At 37.6% G+C, this 14143-nt stretch overlaps 1 protein-coding gene across 1 annotated transcript in view; it reads right to left on the bottom strand.

Moving 5' to 3' along the window:
* The window catches only part of dnah5l (dynein, axonemal, heavy chain 5 like), a gene marked incomplete at its 5' end in the record, with an annotated part of 45822 nt that overhangs the window by 21778 nt on the left and 9901 nt on the right, over positions 1-14143 (bottom strand). The window contains 29 exons of the mRNA XM_081352786.1: positions 1058-1225; positions 1599-1835; positions 2039-2128; positions 2495-2806; positions 3107-3324; positions 3456-3645; positions 3766-3900; positions 4595-4789; positions 4952-5139; positions 5302-5480; positions 5605-5783; positions 6594-6740; positions 6879-7094; positions 7247-7375; positions 7604-7870; positions 8193-8346; positions 8524-8622; positions 8710-8810; positions 8941-9069; positions 9168-9279; positions 9363-9525; positions 10518-10654; positions 10746-10864; positions 11049-11453; positions 11546-11626; positions 12559-12762; positions 12985-13077; positions 13691-13857; positions 13943-14063. Of these exons, the coding sequence (XP_081208912.1) occupies positions 1058-1225; positions 1599-1835; positions 2039-2128; positions 2495-2806; positions 3107-3324; positions 3456-3645; positions 3766-3900; positions 4595-4789; positions 4952-5139; positions 5302-5480; positions 5605-5783; positions 6594-6740; positions 6879-7094; positions 7247-7375; positions 7604-7870; positions 8193-8346; positions 8524-8622; positions 8710-8810; positions 8941-9069; positions 9168-9279; positions 9363-9525; positions 10518-10654; positions 10746-10864; positions 11049-11453; positions 11546-11626; positions 12559-12762; positions 12985-13077; positions 13691-13857; positions 13943-14063 (4935 nt within the window). The remainder of the gene's footprint in view (positions 1-1057; positions 1226-1598; positions 1836-2038; positions 2129-2494; positions 2807-3106; positions 3325-3455; positions 3646-3765; positions 3901-4594; positions 4790-4951; positions 5140-5301; positions 5481-5604; positions 5784-6593; positions 6741-6878; positions 7095-7246; positions 7376-7603; positions 7871-8192; positions 8347-8523; positions 8623-8709; positions 8811-8940; positions 9070-9167; positions 9280-9362; positions 9526-10517; positions 10655-10745; positions 10865-11048; positions 11454-11545; positions 11627-12558; positions 12763-12984; positions 13078-13690; positions 13858-13942; positions 14064-14143) is intronic.

Here is a 14143-nt window from a genome sequence, read left to right as displayed (position 1 = left end):
TCCTCCCTCCTCCCCTCCCTTCCGACATAAAGGAAAGTCAAAGTAGTCACTACAGACACTACAAAGTTAAGTTTTACTGATACTTCATTCAATGTGTAATGTCGCCAAGTTAGATAAATGCTTTTATATATTGCAGAACAGAATGCAGAAAAAGAGAAACGATTTTTTATCTTAAATTTTTTATCTTAAAATCGTTTCGCCACCTGAGGTTATAACTATAGCTCCCATACATGGACGCAATAATAGCAAGATAACAATAGCTTCGCGTTTCCCAGTGAGCATAAACAACGGCGGCGTCAATAGCCTATAAATGAACATTCAAATTCATAACAAACAATGGATGAAAACAATCATTCACACAAATTGTCGCCCTACTGTGAATTTGCTTGATTATTTACAATAGAGATTGATTGCTAGCTGCTAGAAACATATATGTTGTATTCACCAAAGTTAACGCTGACTGCATAGTTCTAGCTAATTACATCCTTGTGTTTGTTTGGCGAACATGAATGTCAATTTAGAAAGAAAAATGGATTTACCCACCTGTCCAGCAAAAACAGAGCAACTGAATGTCGGATTGGAATCCCTTCTGCCGGCAGAGTTCTCGCCACCTTTCGAAGGTTTTTCCTATGTAAATTCGGTACTTCACGCGTTCCTTATCCTTGTGCCTCTTCTTTGCAATTTGTTAATCGGAACGTTGTCTCTTTGGTCGTGTGTCGGCCATAATTCAAACTTCCCTCTTCATGCTTCTCTCTCCTCCACACCCCCTTCATGTGTACGCGCACTAACCCCGCAAACCCCACCCTCAAATACTTCTTGCCAGTTATTGGCTGGAACACTGTTTGTTATGTTTCGTGGTGCGGGTGAGCCCAGTTTGTTTTTGTTGCCGTTTGTGGAGCCTGTGGTGTCTACAGAGACCGCGTTTTTTTACAGTGTGTTCAGGGGACAGCCAGCTAGCGGATAGTGAGGAGATGTTTGCTGTATGTGACAAAAAATGTTTTGGCCTAAAAAACGCGTGACATCACTTAGAGCACCTTTAACTGAAACAGACACGAACCTTGATCATGACTGTCTTGGCTGTTCCCTGTTCACCAATGAGCAGAACAGCTTTGCCTTGCTTCATAATGGTTTGCATGAGAAAGTCTGTCCGTATATTGTCGACATTAGGCACGAGAATGGAGGCATAGTCAGGAACCGTGTCTTTGGGGTAGTTATACTCTGGCACCTAATGATGACATTGCAATTAAAAGGTATTATGACAAATCATGAAAAAGGTATGACAAACCATTCATGCTCTGAATAAAAAGATAAACAAGAGGTTTGGCAAAAAAAAAAACTAAGGAAAATTAGAGAAGCTAATTCATGAACTTGTGGCATGCGACTGACTATAATTAAAGATCACTAATGGGTTTCAATCTATACTTAACATTAAACATTATAGAAAATGATGTCATTAATAACTCATGTCGTTCCAAACCCGTAAGACCTTTGTTCATCTTCGGAACACAAATTAAGTTACTTTTGATGAAATCGGAAAGGGTGAGTAATTAATGACAGAATTTTCACTTTTGGGTGAACTAACCTTTGAATGATCTTACCCTTGTAGACCAGAGATCCCACTCTCCAGTCGCACTGACTACAAATTCAAAGATGGTCTGGTCCCCCTCTGTGTAGGGCAGGTCCAACCTGGCTTTGTGGTTTTTAAGGAACACCTCCATCTTGACTCGATCTTCCAATTCCAGCAAAGCACCAACAGACCACATCACAGCAAAGAGGAAGAGACGGTTGATGTATGCCTCTGTTAGGTGCTTCTCTTCAACGTCTGGCAATAGACCCTGTGTTAAATAAATAAACAATCTTTTACTTGAATTTCAAGATTATATCTCGCGATCATTATATTTTTAAGATCTTATGCATACATATATACATTGTTAGTTTATATTAATATAACACGCTACTCAAGCTTTACTGCCTCATTTGGCTTGTTACGCCATTTAATCATTCTTGAAAATAATTGTGTCTGTGCATCACAGTTTACCTTTAACAAATCAATGGTCTGCTTGATGTACATACATTCAAGCAGCTGCATTTTGGGGGAAACCGCAGTGGAGACAAAATTAATCAAATCCTGTGAAAAATGTAGAAGTTAGCAGGGAAAGGTGTGTAAATTAATAATGCAATTAGTTTCAGATATCTCAGTTTCATAGGATCAACAGTCTGTGAAAGCTCTTCAAAACTGTGTACAAAATTATCTGACCTTTCCCTAGGCAATGTCAAAGAATCAATAGAACTTTTCATTCATAAAGCCCTAAATGGCTTAGAAGCTTAATGGTAAAAAAGCATTGTATTGATCTTTTTTATATTGATGGTTTCATCTTTTGTCTCTAGATACCTCATCAAAATGAAGCAAAATATTCTTGTTGTATCAGTTAAGCTATACTCAAATAACCTATGTACAAGAGAGCATGCAAAATACTGCCCTAATGTCTGTCACCTGATAGATAGAGTTGAAGGAGGCCAGTAGCATTTCAGATTGTGCTGCTGGGATCTTTTGCAGCCAGGCCTGCAGTATGGGTTGCCAGTCCAGAACAGAGGAGCTCATGAAGACCATTCCATTGCGGGACACAGTGGCAGGAGATGCATTGTCAATGTTGTGTGGCTCAAATACCACCTTGCAGTTGGGAGCCATTGGTATTCTGTCTCCATTTGCAAGGGTGAGGGTTTTGTTGTCGTCTAAGACGGAGTTGAGATTTTCTATCCAGATGGCATCAACTGGACCATCAAGAACAATCCATATGTGTTCTCCCTGTGAAATGTTTTACCAAGGAGTAATATAATTGGAATTTTTAATTACTTACAAGTGAAAGTCATGAGCACCAGGTCATTTATTGACAGTGCAATCAAACTGCAATCAAATGTATATTAATTTAAATCTCTAATAACTTGTTCAATTGCCAAAGACATATTCATCAGTTGGGGTTGGACCCATAAAAATGTGACTAATGACAAACAAATGAAAGAAAATTGCTTATTACCAATAGAGTCAAAGTTAAAGATTAAGCATGACATTCAATCCCGTAAATTGCTTATGACACAACTCTCTCACCTTCTTGGCCTTTAAAGTTTTCCTCCAAAGTGTGGAGAATATACCATCTGTCCAGTCATTTGTGGCCACATCCAATGTGCCAAACATCTGGGAGGCAGTAATGGCCTTGGGATTCATCCTCATTTCTTTGTGTGGATTTCCACAATCTGTCATGGCTTTCATTAGAGTGTGGATACATGTTGTCTTTCCTGTTCCACTGGGGCCAAGGGCCATCATACCTACGCACAGAGAAGATATCGATGGTTGAGTGCAAGGATAACGTTGTCAAAATGTGCATGCCTTCAGTCTGGGCATTTGACAAAATCTCATTCTTATAACTTTAATAGAAGTAAAATGGATAAAGACTAACCATGTCTCACTCTCTGAGTCTCATATAGTTGTACAAGTTTGAGAATCCAGGGTGGGTGTGCAATCAGTCCGGCTTCTTCAGCTTGTTTTGTGATAGCCCCTTCCAGCTCAGGATAACCAGCTTTATCCAGCATGATGCCCGGAAACAAGTCGTTTATCAGACTCATGAACAGGGGCTCATCTTCATCCACCTGTATGGAGGAAGAGGCAGGAATAGAGTCAGTTGCTAAGAATGTCTGTGACACACTGACACATTTATCCTATTGCTTCAAGGTGCTGTTTTTATTTAGATTTGGATCAATCATAATCACCAGTTTGGAGAGGTTCATGTCACGCAGAACTCTCATGACCACAGTCTTTTCTGGCTCATTTGGGTTGGATCTCTTTACAGCACCCAGTGTTCTCAAAACAGACAAGATGTTCCTCAAGCCAAAGTCATAATGAACCTGTTAAACAATAAAAAAATTATGAATATTATCAGGAAGATCTAAGCCATGACAATCAACAAAGAAAACATCTAATGTATTTACTATTTATTTATTTATCTATCACTTTACGCCATACCAACATCAAAGGTTATATTCGTGGTAAACCGAAAAGTGATACATTTTAAATAATAATTTAAAATAAGTGATAATTTAAAAACATGATCTTCACAAAAAAATAAATAAATAACAACAACAATAACAATGTAAACATATAAAAAACATACAACTAATAAATAAAAATAATAAAATAGTTTTAAAAAAGTATGTTAATTTGATTTTTTGGAATTCTAATATTTTCCCCAAGATTAAAATGTAAAAAAGTACATTAATGTAATTTATTAATAAAAACATTCCCTGATATAACTTGAAACAGAATATAAGAAACACTTATAGGGTCATACAACACTAAAACACATTTAGTTTTAAGTTAATTATAACTCCACCTAAGTTAAATAAAGCTGAGTAGACCTCAGTTTTCTCCACTGTCTTTGTCAGTTGATGTTTGCTGCATTAACACTGTTATTTCCCTAATTGTTACTGTGAAGGTGCTTATATAAAGCACTATATAAATAAGTGTGACTTGACTGAAATGGGAGGGCTTTGTGACACATTAAAAAGCCACTAGATTTAGTTAGTAATATATTGTGGGTACCTGTTTAGAAAGCTGTTCCTCACACAGTTTGTACAGAGTATAAAATTTACGGCTGAGGACTTGATTTTCACGAAAACCTGCGCTGGCAAGTTTCACTCTCATGATGATGGCTCGGTCAGGCACCATCATGGCCACTGTGCGGAACTGAATTTTCAAATTCTCGGGCAACTCCTGCCGACCAGCATAACCTGGGTTCTGTGATTAAAAAACAACAAATGAATGGAGGGGAAAATATTGAAGAAATAATATGAATGAAAATTCATGTATATCAAATACATGTTAGGTGTTTTCCCAGCAGGCTACTTTGATGACTGCAAATGAATTACATGAAGGTGGGTCAATTTTTTATCACTTTACCATAGTAAGGAAGATGCCAAACTCTTTATCCATATCCACCAAATCTCCATCTGTGAATATGAACTGAGTTTTTTTGTTCTTCTTGCACTGCAGGACGATGTAGATTTGTTGAGCAGCTACTGAGAGCACAGGAAGCTCAATGCGGTTAAACTCATCAAAACAGCCCCATGCGCCAGATTGGGCTAATCCTGTTTGACAAACATTATAAACATGAAGTGCCAATGAAAAAGGTCACACTTTAAATATGCATCCACTATTCTGATTAAGGGTCAAACAGGTGCTCTGTTAAGATTATTTTAGAGGTGGAAGAGAAGAGAGCAGATTGAGAAGTTAGTTAAGGTGCACTCAACCTTTATAGATGCGGCCCAGTCCACGGAAGTCCATCTGGTCAGAGCAATTGAAGACAACCACATATTTTCCCAGGCAGCGGCCCATGTCTTTGGTGGTTTCGGTTTTTCCTGTGCCAGCAGGGCCAGCAGGGGCCCCTCCCATACTCATCCCTAAAGCCTGGGACAATGTGATATAACATCTGCGAGGAACCAACCAAAAATAAACAAGTGGTTAATACACCAGACAATGGGTGCTACTCATTAAGAGCCATTTTTGCTGACGCTGTCTTAGTTTCTAGAACCTGGCCTCTTCAATGTCTCTACACTCGCCTGTCAGTTAGAGGTGTAATAACCAGACGATCAGTGCAGCCCAGATATTCATTACAGTAATCAAACTCCACGTCTGTGATTTGGATTATGCATCTGTCCGTGTCCTCTATGAAGTAGAAGCGGGACTGTTTCTGCCATTCAAAGTCTAAAGGTGACCGGATGTTCATTCGTACCTTGAGGGGGAGAAGCAAAGGCAATGTGAAGTTTAGATTAAGGTCACTTAATCAATATGATTGTGAACTTTCAAGAAATACACACTACCGTTCAAAAGTTTGGGGTCAGTATGTTTTTTTTGTTTTTTAGCAAGGATGTATTGAATTGAGCAAAGATAAAGAAATGATAATGTTACAAAAGATTTCTATATCAAATAAATGCTGTTTTATTGAACTTTCTATTCATCAAAAACTGTTTTAAAATAGTCATCAAAGATGAGAATCTTGGGCCCGAGAGCCAAAACAGTGATGTCTAAGAGTTTTTACCAACATTTACCAGCATGTCACAAACCTGCTGTAGTTAAACGGTCTGAATCATCTGTATGACAAATAAAAATAATTGTATTTGCTGCATTCTCATTTTCTGCAGTGTTTTAGCAGAAATATCTATTTTTCTGCTTACCATGTTTCTGCTACTGTTGTTAAAATAACCGTGTCATCTGCAGCTCTTAATGTGGCGCTTTACGTCTTTAGTGAGAGAAAAGCAACGTGCAGGAAGTGGAAAAGGCTTGAATGAAGTGCCTTTGGCTCTAGATAAAAATATTAGGGGATGTAGTGACGAAAGATCATTCATTACCATAAACAACCCTGAGCACTTGTGATGTGCTTTAAACTGTAGAAACGGTAAAATGGCGCGGTCCGGATGGAGCCGCCATTTGAATACCAATGGTGTATAAGGACTGTGTTCAGTTTGGTCTGCAAGTGTCAAGGTGTTTCAAAAGAGTGATGCTTAGCAACCGTTTTATACTGAAGAACCCAAAAATCAATCACCAAGTCATCAAAAATGTCCTTCTGGTGAACATGTATGGTGATGAGCGTCTCATATTTGGTTCTGTCCATCTTGGTCAGATCATGAGTAGTCATATCAATTAGTTCGTTCAAAAGATCCAGGAATTTCTGGTTAGTAGTCTGCATTATCTGCTCAAAAAAATACAAAATAATCAACAAATATGGGAAACATCTTACAAAACAATGTCAGACTGTAATAGAACATTTATATAGAACTCCTGATTTTAAATATGACATGAAACGCCTAAGTAATGACAAAGTTTGAACCTTCTTGTCAGACTTGCTATGCTGGAGAGCTTGCTCAGCATCTCTGGTCCAGATGAACTGTATGCCGAGCAGTCCAACCTGAGCAGGGAACATTGACTGGAACTCCACCAGTTTAAAGTCCTGGTCACTAATAATCATGTTGGCCTGTCGTATAATGTTGTGAATGGTCTTCTTGACTCCATTCAGTAACAGACCCAGCCAAGCTTCTACATTACCCTGTGGTGTGAGATCAGTAACTATCTTCATTATCAGTGGATCGTTATTCTATGGACTTATGGACAGTAGAATTTTCATTTTTTATGCTACAATTGAGGGGTTTTTTTTTATGCCTTTTAAGGTATTTAAAGGTAATCTCAGAAATAATGTACCTGGGCATTGAATGGTTCACTCAGATCCACTGTTTCCCCTTCCTGTGACTGAAAACTAAGTATCTGGTCATAGTTTTTCTCGTGAAACACAACTCTGTTCACATTATCAAATAGGTTCAACAGGTGAGCCTGAAAGACACAAATAAATAAATAAATAAAACACAATTGGTTCATTTAATACCTGCTGTATTCTAATAAAGTTTGATGATAAAAATAAAACCCATTTATCGGGCTATCTGACCAACCCATGTAACATTTAATATTTACTAAATGCTGCTTATGGTAACCATACTGATGTGAGAACTGTTGTGTGGCTCTATGACATTATGTTAAAATCCCAAAGTTAGATAAACGCACTTGTATGGTGTGGGAGTCAGATGCCTGACCCAGTATCTCCAGCAAGACAGGGTCAGAGACGAAAAAGAACCGTGGGAAGACGAGACGTTTCTTTTCCAGGTATCCACTCAGAGATTTCTGACACACTTCCAGCTGTTCCAAAAGGTGTGGCAGCAGCTGTTGCAGTGTCTCGTCCCCAACACAGCATTGAATCACACCAGGAATCTCGTGTGCTCGCTGCATTATCCTCTGCCATGACTTATCAATGTTTTGGAAGCGTTTAGCTTCCTGCAGAGAGAACATTTTCAGAAACGTTAAATACAAAAATAGTTTAATAGTTTAAATTAACAAAATTGGCTATTCCACAATTTTTGGGGCTGGGGGTTAGCCATCTATTATTTGCGCCCTACTGATGTATCATGTTGCACTCTTGTGTACTTCATATAAGGAGCAATATTTGTGCAATGTATGTGAGTGAGTATTAGGAAATTACGCTTTGGTGGACACACGACCTGAAGAGAGGAATCTGCCTTAGAAGGTAGCTGCCTATGTAGACAATTGACAACTCACAAGGTACCAAAAAGGGTTAATGTATTTGGATTCAAGCTACCTGCGGCAGTTGTTTGGCAATGTCTCCACCCACAAACACAGCCTCCAGGTACAGCCACAGATTCTGCACAGTCAGCCACTTCTCAATCACCTCTGAACTGTTTGACAACTTCTGCACCCACTGCTGGATGGAGGGCTTAAAGGGAGCATTGTATCTAAGACAAGAATTTAGTCAAATTTACATTCCACTGTAATAAAATACAGTATTAAATTTACATTATATATATTATATATATATATATATATTTGGAAATCAAAGAATCATATCTAAATTATTTGAAAAAAATAGTACAAAAATGTAAAATATTGTATAACTGTATTCAACAAAATACCTGTTACTCATTAAAGACCCAAGCACCATGAGACTATCCTCTATTAACGCCACCTTCTCTGAAGTGTCTGATCCCTTTAGCAGCAGCTCTCCGCGATTCCTGAAAGGATTATTTGCCTTTTGTAAAAATTAATTGATTTTATATCAAATGAATGAATTTAATCACAAATTTAATTCTTTCTCTGACCTGAATGATGCAAATGTGAACTGATGGCTGCTCCATTCTGTCACAACATCTTTGAGTTTGGCCTCAATGTCTCGCTCCTTCACTGCGCTGATACACACATCCTGGTACCCAGAAGATTTTTAAGGTACTGACAGCCTTGTCTTTTTATGCAATCAATCTGGTTCCAACCATTAAGGATATGTTTCATGGTATTGTACATAGATGTAATGGAATATTTAGCCTGCACAATACCTCAATATCTTCTTTGGCTTTTAGCAGAGGTGCTTCCATGACATTTCTTAGGCTAAAATTCACAGCTTCCACTTCAAACTTGTGGCCGGTAATATCAGTCAAGCGCTGCCAATGTCGGGACATCATTGCCTAGTCGTGAATGTGTATGTTAATACAAGATTCACGTGTTTGTTTGCTGTGTATAAATGCAATATGATGTCAATGAACAGCTGCTTGCTTAACGGCACCTTATTTGCCATCATGTAGAGCAGAGGACAGGTTTCATTAAAGTCATCAATGGTTTTTTTCAGGTCATTGAAAGCTTGCCACTCTTTCAGGGCCGCAGGTAGTTTACGGATCCTTGAAAAGAATTACAAAATAAGCTCTCAAATTTAGTTCATATCATATTTGTTACATTTTAAGAAAGTGAGAATCATAAAAACCTATTCTGAAAATCCAGCAGTTCAGTATTGATCTTTTCTATATTGAGGTCGGTCCATAATATGTCGTAATATCCAGTAACGCTATCAGTGACAGAATTGTAGAGGGTGTACAGCTTAGACAAAAGATTGAGCTCTCGTTTGATTCTGTGAAGATCAGGATATTCTGAAAGAAAAAAATGAGAGAATGAAAAGTCAAAAAAATAATAGTCCTAACAACTGAGTGTACACTTCCATTCAAAAGTTTGGGATCAGTAAAGGCGGGAGTACACGGTGCGAGATCGGACACTCGGGAGGTTGTGAGATATTGCACACGTTACGAGTCAGTTAACCTAATAATCGCGTCAAAGCAGCTGGTACACGGCACGACTGTCCTGCACGAATTTTATCCCGAGCCGGCGGCAATCACGTAAGCTTTCGCGCTAAACAGTACTGGAGCTTTCAATGTTGCAGGCAACTATAGCTTCAGATAGAAAAATGACAGAAATGTGTGAGCAAATGATTTGTTGAAAAGCAGAGAACAGTAGCCATTCCTTTCAACAAAAAGTGCTCGTATCGTGCTTGGCTCGGCTCGTAATTCCTCTCACACGCGGCGACCATACGAGCATCACCGATTTCCACACGATCATCTGCGAGCTCGTAAAACAGCAAAAATCGCACCGTGTACGCCCGCCTTAAGTTTGAAAAAAAAATTAATTAATACTTTTATTCAGCATGGATGGATTAATTAATCAAAAGTGACAGTAAAGTAATTTATGTTACAAAAATATTTCAAATATTTCAAATAAATGCTGTTCCTTTGAACATTCTATTCATCAAAGGATCATTAAAAAATATTTAATGGTTTCCATAAAAAATGTTAAGCAGCACAACTGATTGGTAATAATAAGACATGTTTTTTGAGCACCAAATCAACATATTAGAATGATTTCTGAAGGATCATGTGACAATAAAGACTTAAGTTTCGCCATCACAGGAATAAATTACATTACATTGTAATAATATTTCACAATATTACTATTTCTACTATATTTCTGATCAAATAAATTCAGCCTTGGTGAGCATAATGGACTTTTTTCCAGAAACATAAAAAAAATGGTGTCTACCTTGACCTTTCTGAACATAAACTCATATTATCAAGGGAAAAAACATAAGTACCTTTAACAGGGAGGCCAAACAGTTCTTCGCCACTGGAAAAGGTGACATATTTCCTCCACAGTTCATCAAACTTAGCCTGATAAACTTGCAACCTGTCACTGGCTTCACGTGGAGGCAAACCTGTTACTCCAGGACCACTGAACACACACAGAGGATTTAATAAGACACTGTAATCACTGATATATATTCATAAGAGACTACATAAAGAGAATATGCAAATTAAGTTACTTAATGTCATAGTCAGCATAGTAATCTTGCACAGATTTCTGGAAGATCTCAACTCCAGATACAAGCTCAGCCTTCATTTGAGGCTGAACTTCCAAGAGCTTATCCTGTGTTCCTTTCACCTTTAAAATAAAAACAGATCATTATAAATTTACAAGCAAATGCTTACAAAATGAAAACCCAAGAAGACAAGGTAAAGATGATTTTCTACTTCCTTCATGAGATGTAAAGTAGAAAAATTAAAGAAAATAAACTGCTATTTATTTTAACACTATTTCATGGGGTCTCAAAAAACACTTCCCTCACCATCACATGAAGTTCCTTCCAAGCATACATAACCCCATCAATCTTTTCCGCATTTCCATCACTGAAGAACAGATCATGGCGATTCAGCAGAGTGAACGACTCCTCCACCGGTCCAATGAGTGTGTCTATCCGTATCTCTGCCTGCTGTACCTCCTGCAGGGCAGTCATAGTTTCCCTCACATCATCCAGGTCAGAGATGGGCCGCTGCAGCTGCCTGCTCACCCCATCCACAAATGAGCTAATCTCTGCCATGCTCACAGATGCCTTCTGGTTTAGAGCCGCCCCGAACGCACGTTTCCAGATGCGACACTCTTCAATGAGGGACCGTTTGAGGGAGTCAGTTTCGTAGAGGATGGGGCCCGCAATGCATGTGGAAGGTAGCTCTTGAATCTGGGTCTCAGATTTCTGATCAATTATATGTAGAGGAAGTTAGTATCACTCTCAGTTAAAATGAATCTGTCTTCAAACTTAATAAGACTTATTTAACAATTACGTACAGAGTACTGAGACAGTTGGCCACTGAATTCAGCCAAAAATGGGTTGGTCGCCAAAAATGCTTTCACTTGTTCTGCTGGGTCCTGGTTTGGAGGAAAGCATGAAATGTCACATATTTTGATATCCTGATGATCCTGTTGTGACAACCACATTCTACAACTGAAATAACTTTCCAAAAATGCAAGTAGTGGCATCCGCATTTACAAACATTCTATGCAGTGTGTAGGCAACCGAACTAAACATCTAGTTGTTAATGGCATATTATAAAGTGCATCAGAGATGTTTCTCTCTTCTGTATGTGTGTGGTGCAAGAAATCACAGGGAAAGCGGTACGTGTTGCAAGATCTTGCTGAAAAAGTCAAATTTTTGACGTACTGAAAAAAAAAAAACAGTATATATACTATTGTATATAAATTATATTGTATTATATTTGTATATAATTGTTTTATTATTATTATTACATATTTATATTATATGTTTAGGACCATTCATATTTTTTGCTTTGTGACATTATTTCCATGTCAATCACAGTCTAATAATACACGATTTTAATTGTAAAGTGTTAATGCAGCCTGGTTGTATTTATCATGCTGCCTGTAATTTTGACTTATTTTAATACAAAAAATTAATAAAATACTGTGATATTTTATTAAAATACCATTAAAATACTATAATGAAACCTCAATGAAAATGTAATGAGAAAAACTCATTTCTCATTAAACTCATTAAACATTCATATGCATTTACAGTAATGAGAATTTAGATATCCTCCTGGTCCTGGAGTTCAAGACAGGCTTCAATATTTTTAATTCAAAAATCACTTTTTCTTTTTGGGGTAAAATATGACACGGACATACTCTAGACAGGTTTTGTATTTTACACATGTGGCACGTTTTATTCGTTTTAGGACTATAAAACTTGGAAATAACACGGAGAAATTAGCAAAGTGAACCTTCAGGAAAATGAGGAGGTACAACAAATCACTCAAATCACCAAACCTTTTTTGTCTAAGTACCTGATTCCACAGGGCTGAAAATTGAGACAACCCTTCCAGGATGTCCCCAGGATCTACTTTGAGGGAGGACATCACAGGGACAAGCTGGGCCAGAGCCTTGTTCACATCCTTATGTTCTATCACCTGTCTGTCCAGAGACCTCAGCGTAAGTGGTTTAGTCACCAGAGCGTCGTCTCCATTCTCCCGCAATGCTTGCTGCTCTGCCTGTTGAGTCACAAGACTTCTAGTCAACTAACCTCTGATAAAGTTTATAAAGCATCTGTGGCATGCTATTGATTACCACATGATAATTTCTGGGAAAAAATCAAGCAAAAATCAAGTGTACAGTGATGCACTTTCCATGGACAATGGAAGTCAATGAGGCAATGTGCAGTATTGTTAAGTTTAACTTGTTTTGAATCTGGATCATTCCTTTAATTCTGTTACCTCCCACTGTTCCAGTTGGACGTTGGAAAATTTCCAGAGTGGAATATCCTTTGCCATTGAAAGCACCATGTTCACTGCTTTATTGAGAATGCCCTGCACAACAAGGACAAGTGAGTGTTTAAGAATGTCTTAGCATTTAAATTAATATATGTGCATTTTATGAAGGCATGAAGGTTTACAGTGAAAAGAGTAATATTGTGAAATATTATAATAATAATTATAATTATATATAATTATTCTAATATATTTTAAAATGCCATTTATTCCTGTGATGCAAAGCAGAATTTTCAGCATCATTACTCCAGTCTTCAGTGTCATATGATCCTTCAGAAATCATTTTAATATGCTGATTTGTGCTCAAGAAACATTTCTTATTATTACAAATGTTGAAAACAGTTGTGCTGTATATTTTTGTGGAAACTGATTTAAAAAAAAAAAAAATCAGGATCCTTTGATGAATAGAAAGTTCAAAATTCCTGCATTTATCTTAAAAAGAAATGTAATACCTAAATGTATTTACCATCACTTTGAATCAATTTAATGCATCTGAAGATACTGCTAAATTCTGAAAAAAAGCTTTAATTTCCTTCAATAATTTTTTTTTATAAAAATAAATAAAAATCTTACAGACCCTAAATTTTTGTACAGAAGTGTAACAATACTTTATATTGTGATAATATGCTCCTTGCCGTTTTCACATCAGTACCTGTATGTGCTCTAAACTTGGTCTGATGACGATTTTGGGAATGGCCAACTCAACTGAAGTCCTTAAGATAGGTAACAGAGGGGTAGCTTCTCTTTGAGATGAAGAAAGTTGTGTGTATCTCACACCAAGCAGCCGACGTCGCAGAGCATCCAGAGAGCATTTGGTAGCTTTTAAATGAAGAGCACAAAAACATTAATATGTGACCCTTTTTTAGATGAAACTGTGACGCATGATTCCATAATGCATGTATACCTTTGACCAAAGCGTCTGTGTTCCTCTGACACATATGTCCTATCATGATGTAGAAAATACATGGCTGACATTGTAGACAACGTGTCCTCTGCTTAGCATCAGGATGCAGACATTGGCAGTTCTGAACATAGACGTAAAGATTTTCTCACAAAACTACTTACAGTATGTGTCGTAGTTGAGTTTATAACAGTAATATTACAC

Source organism: Scardinius erythrophthalmus, assembly GCF_964197995.2.
Source record: "Scardinius erythrophthalmus genome assembly, chromosome: 22".
Classification (NCBI taxonomy): Eukaryota; Metazoa; Chordata; class Actinopteri; order Cypriniformes; family Leuciscidae; genus Scardinius; species Scardinius erythrophthalmus.
This window is presented reverse-complemented; position numbering and strand designations above follow the sequence as displayed.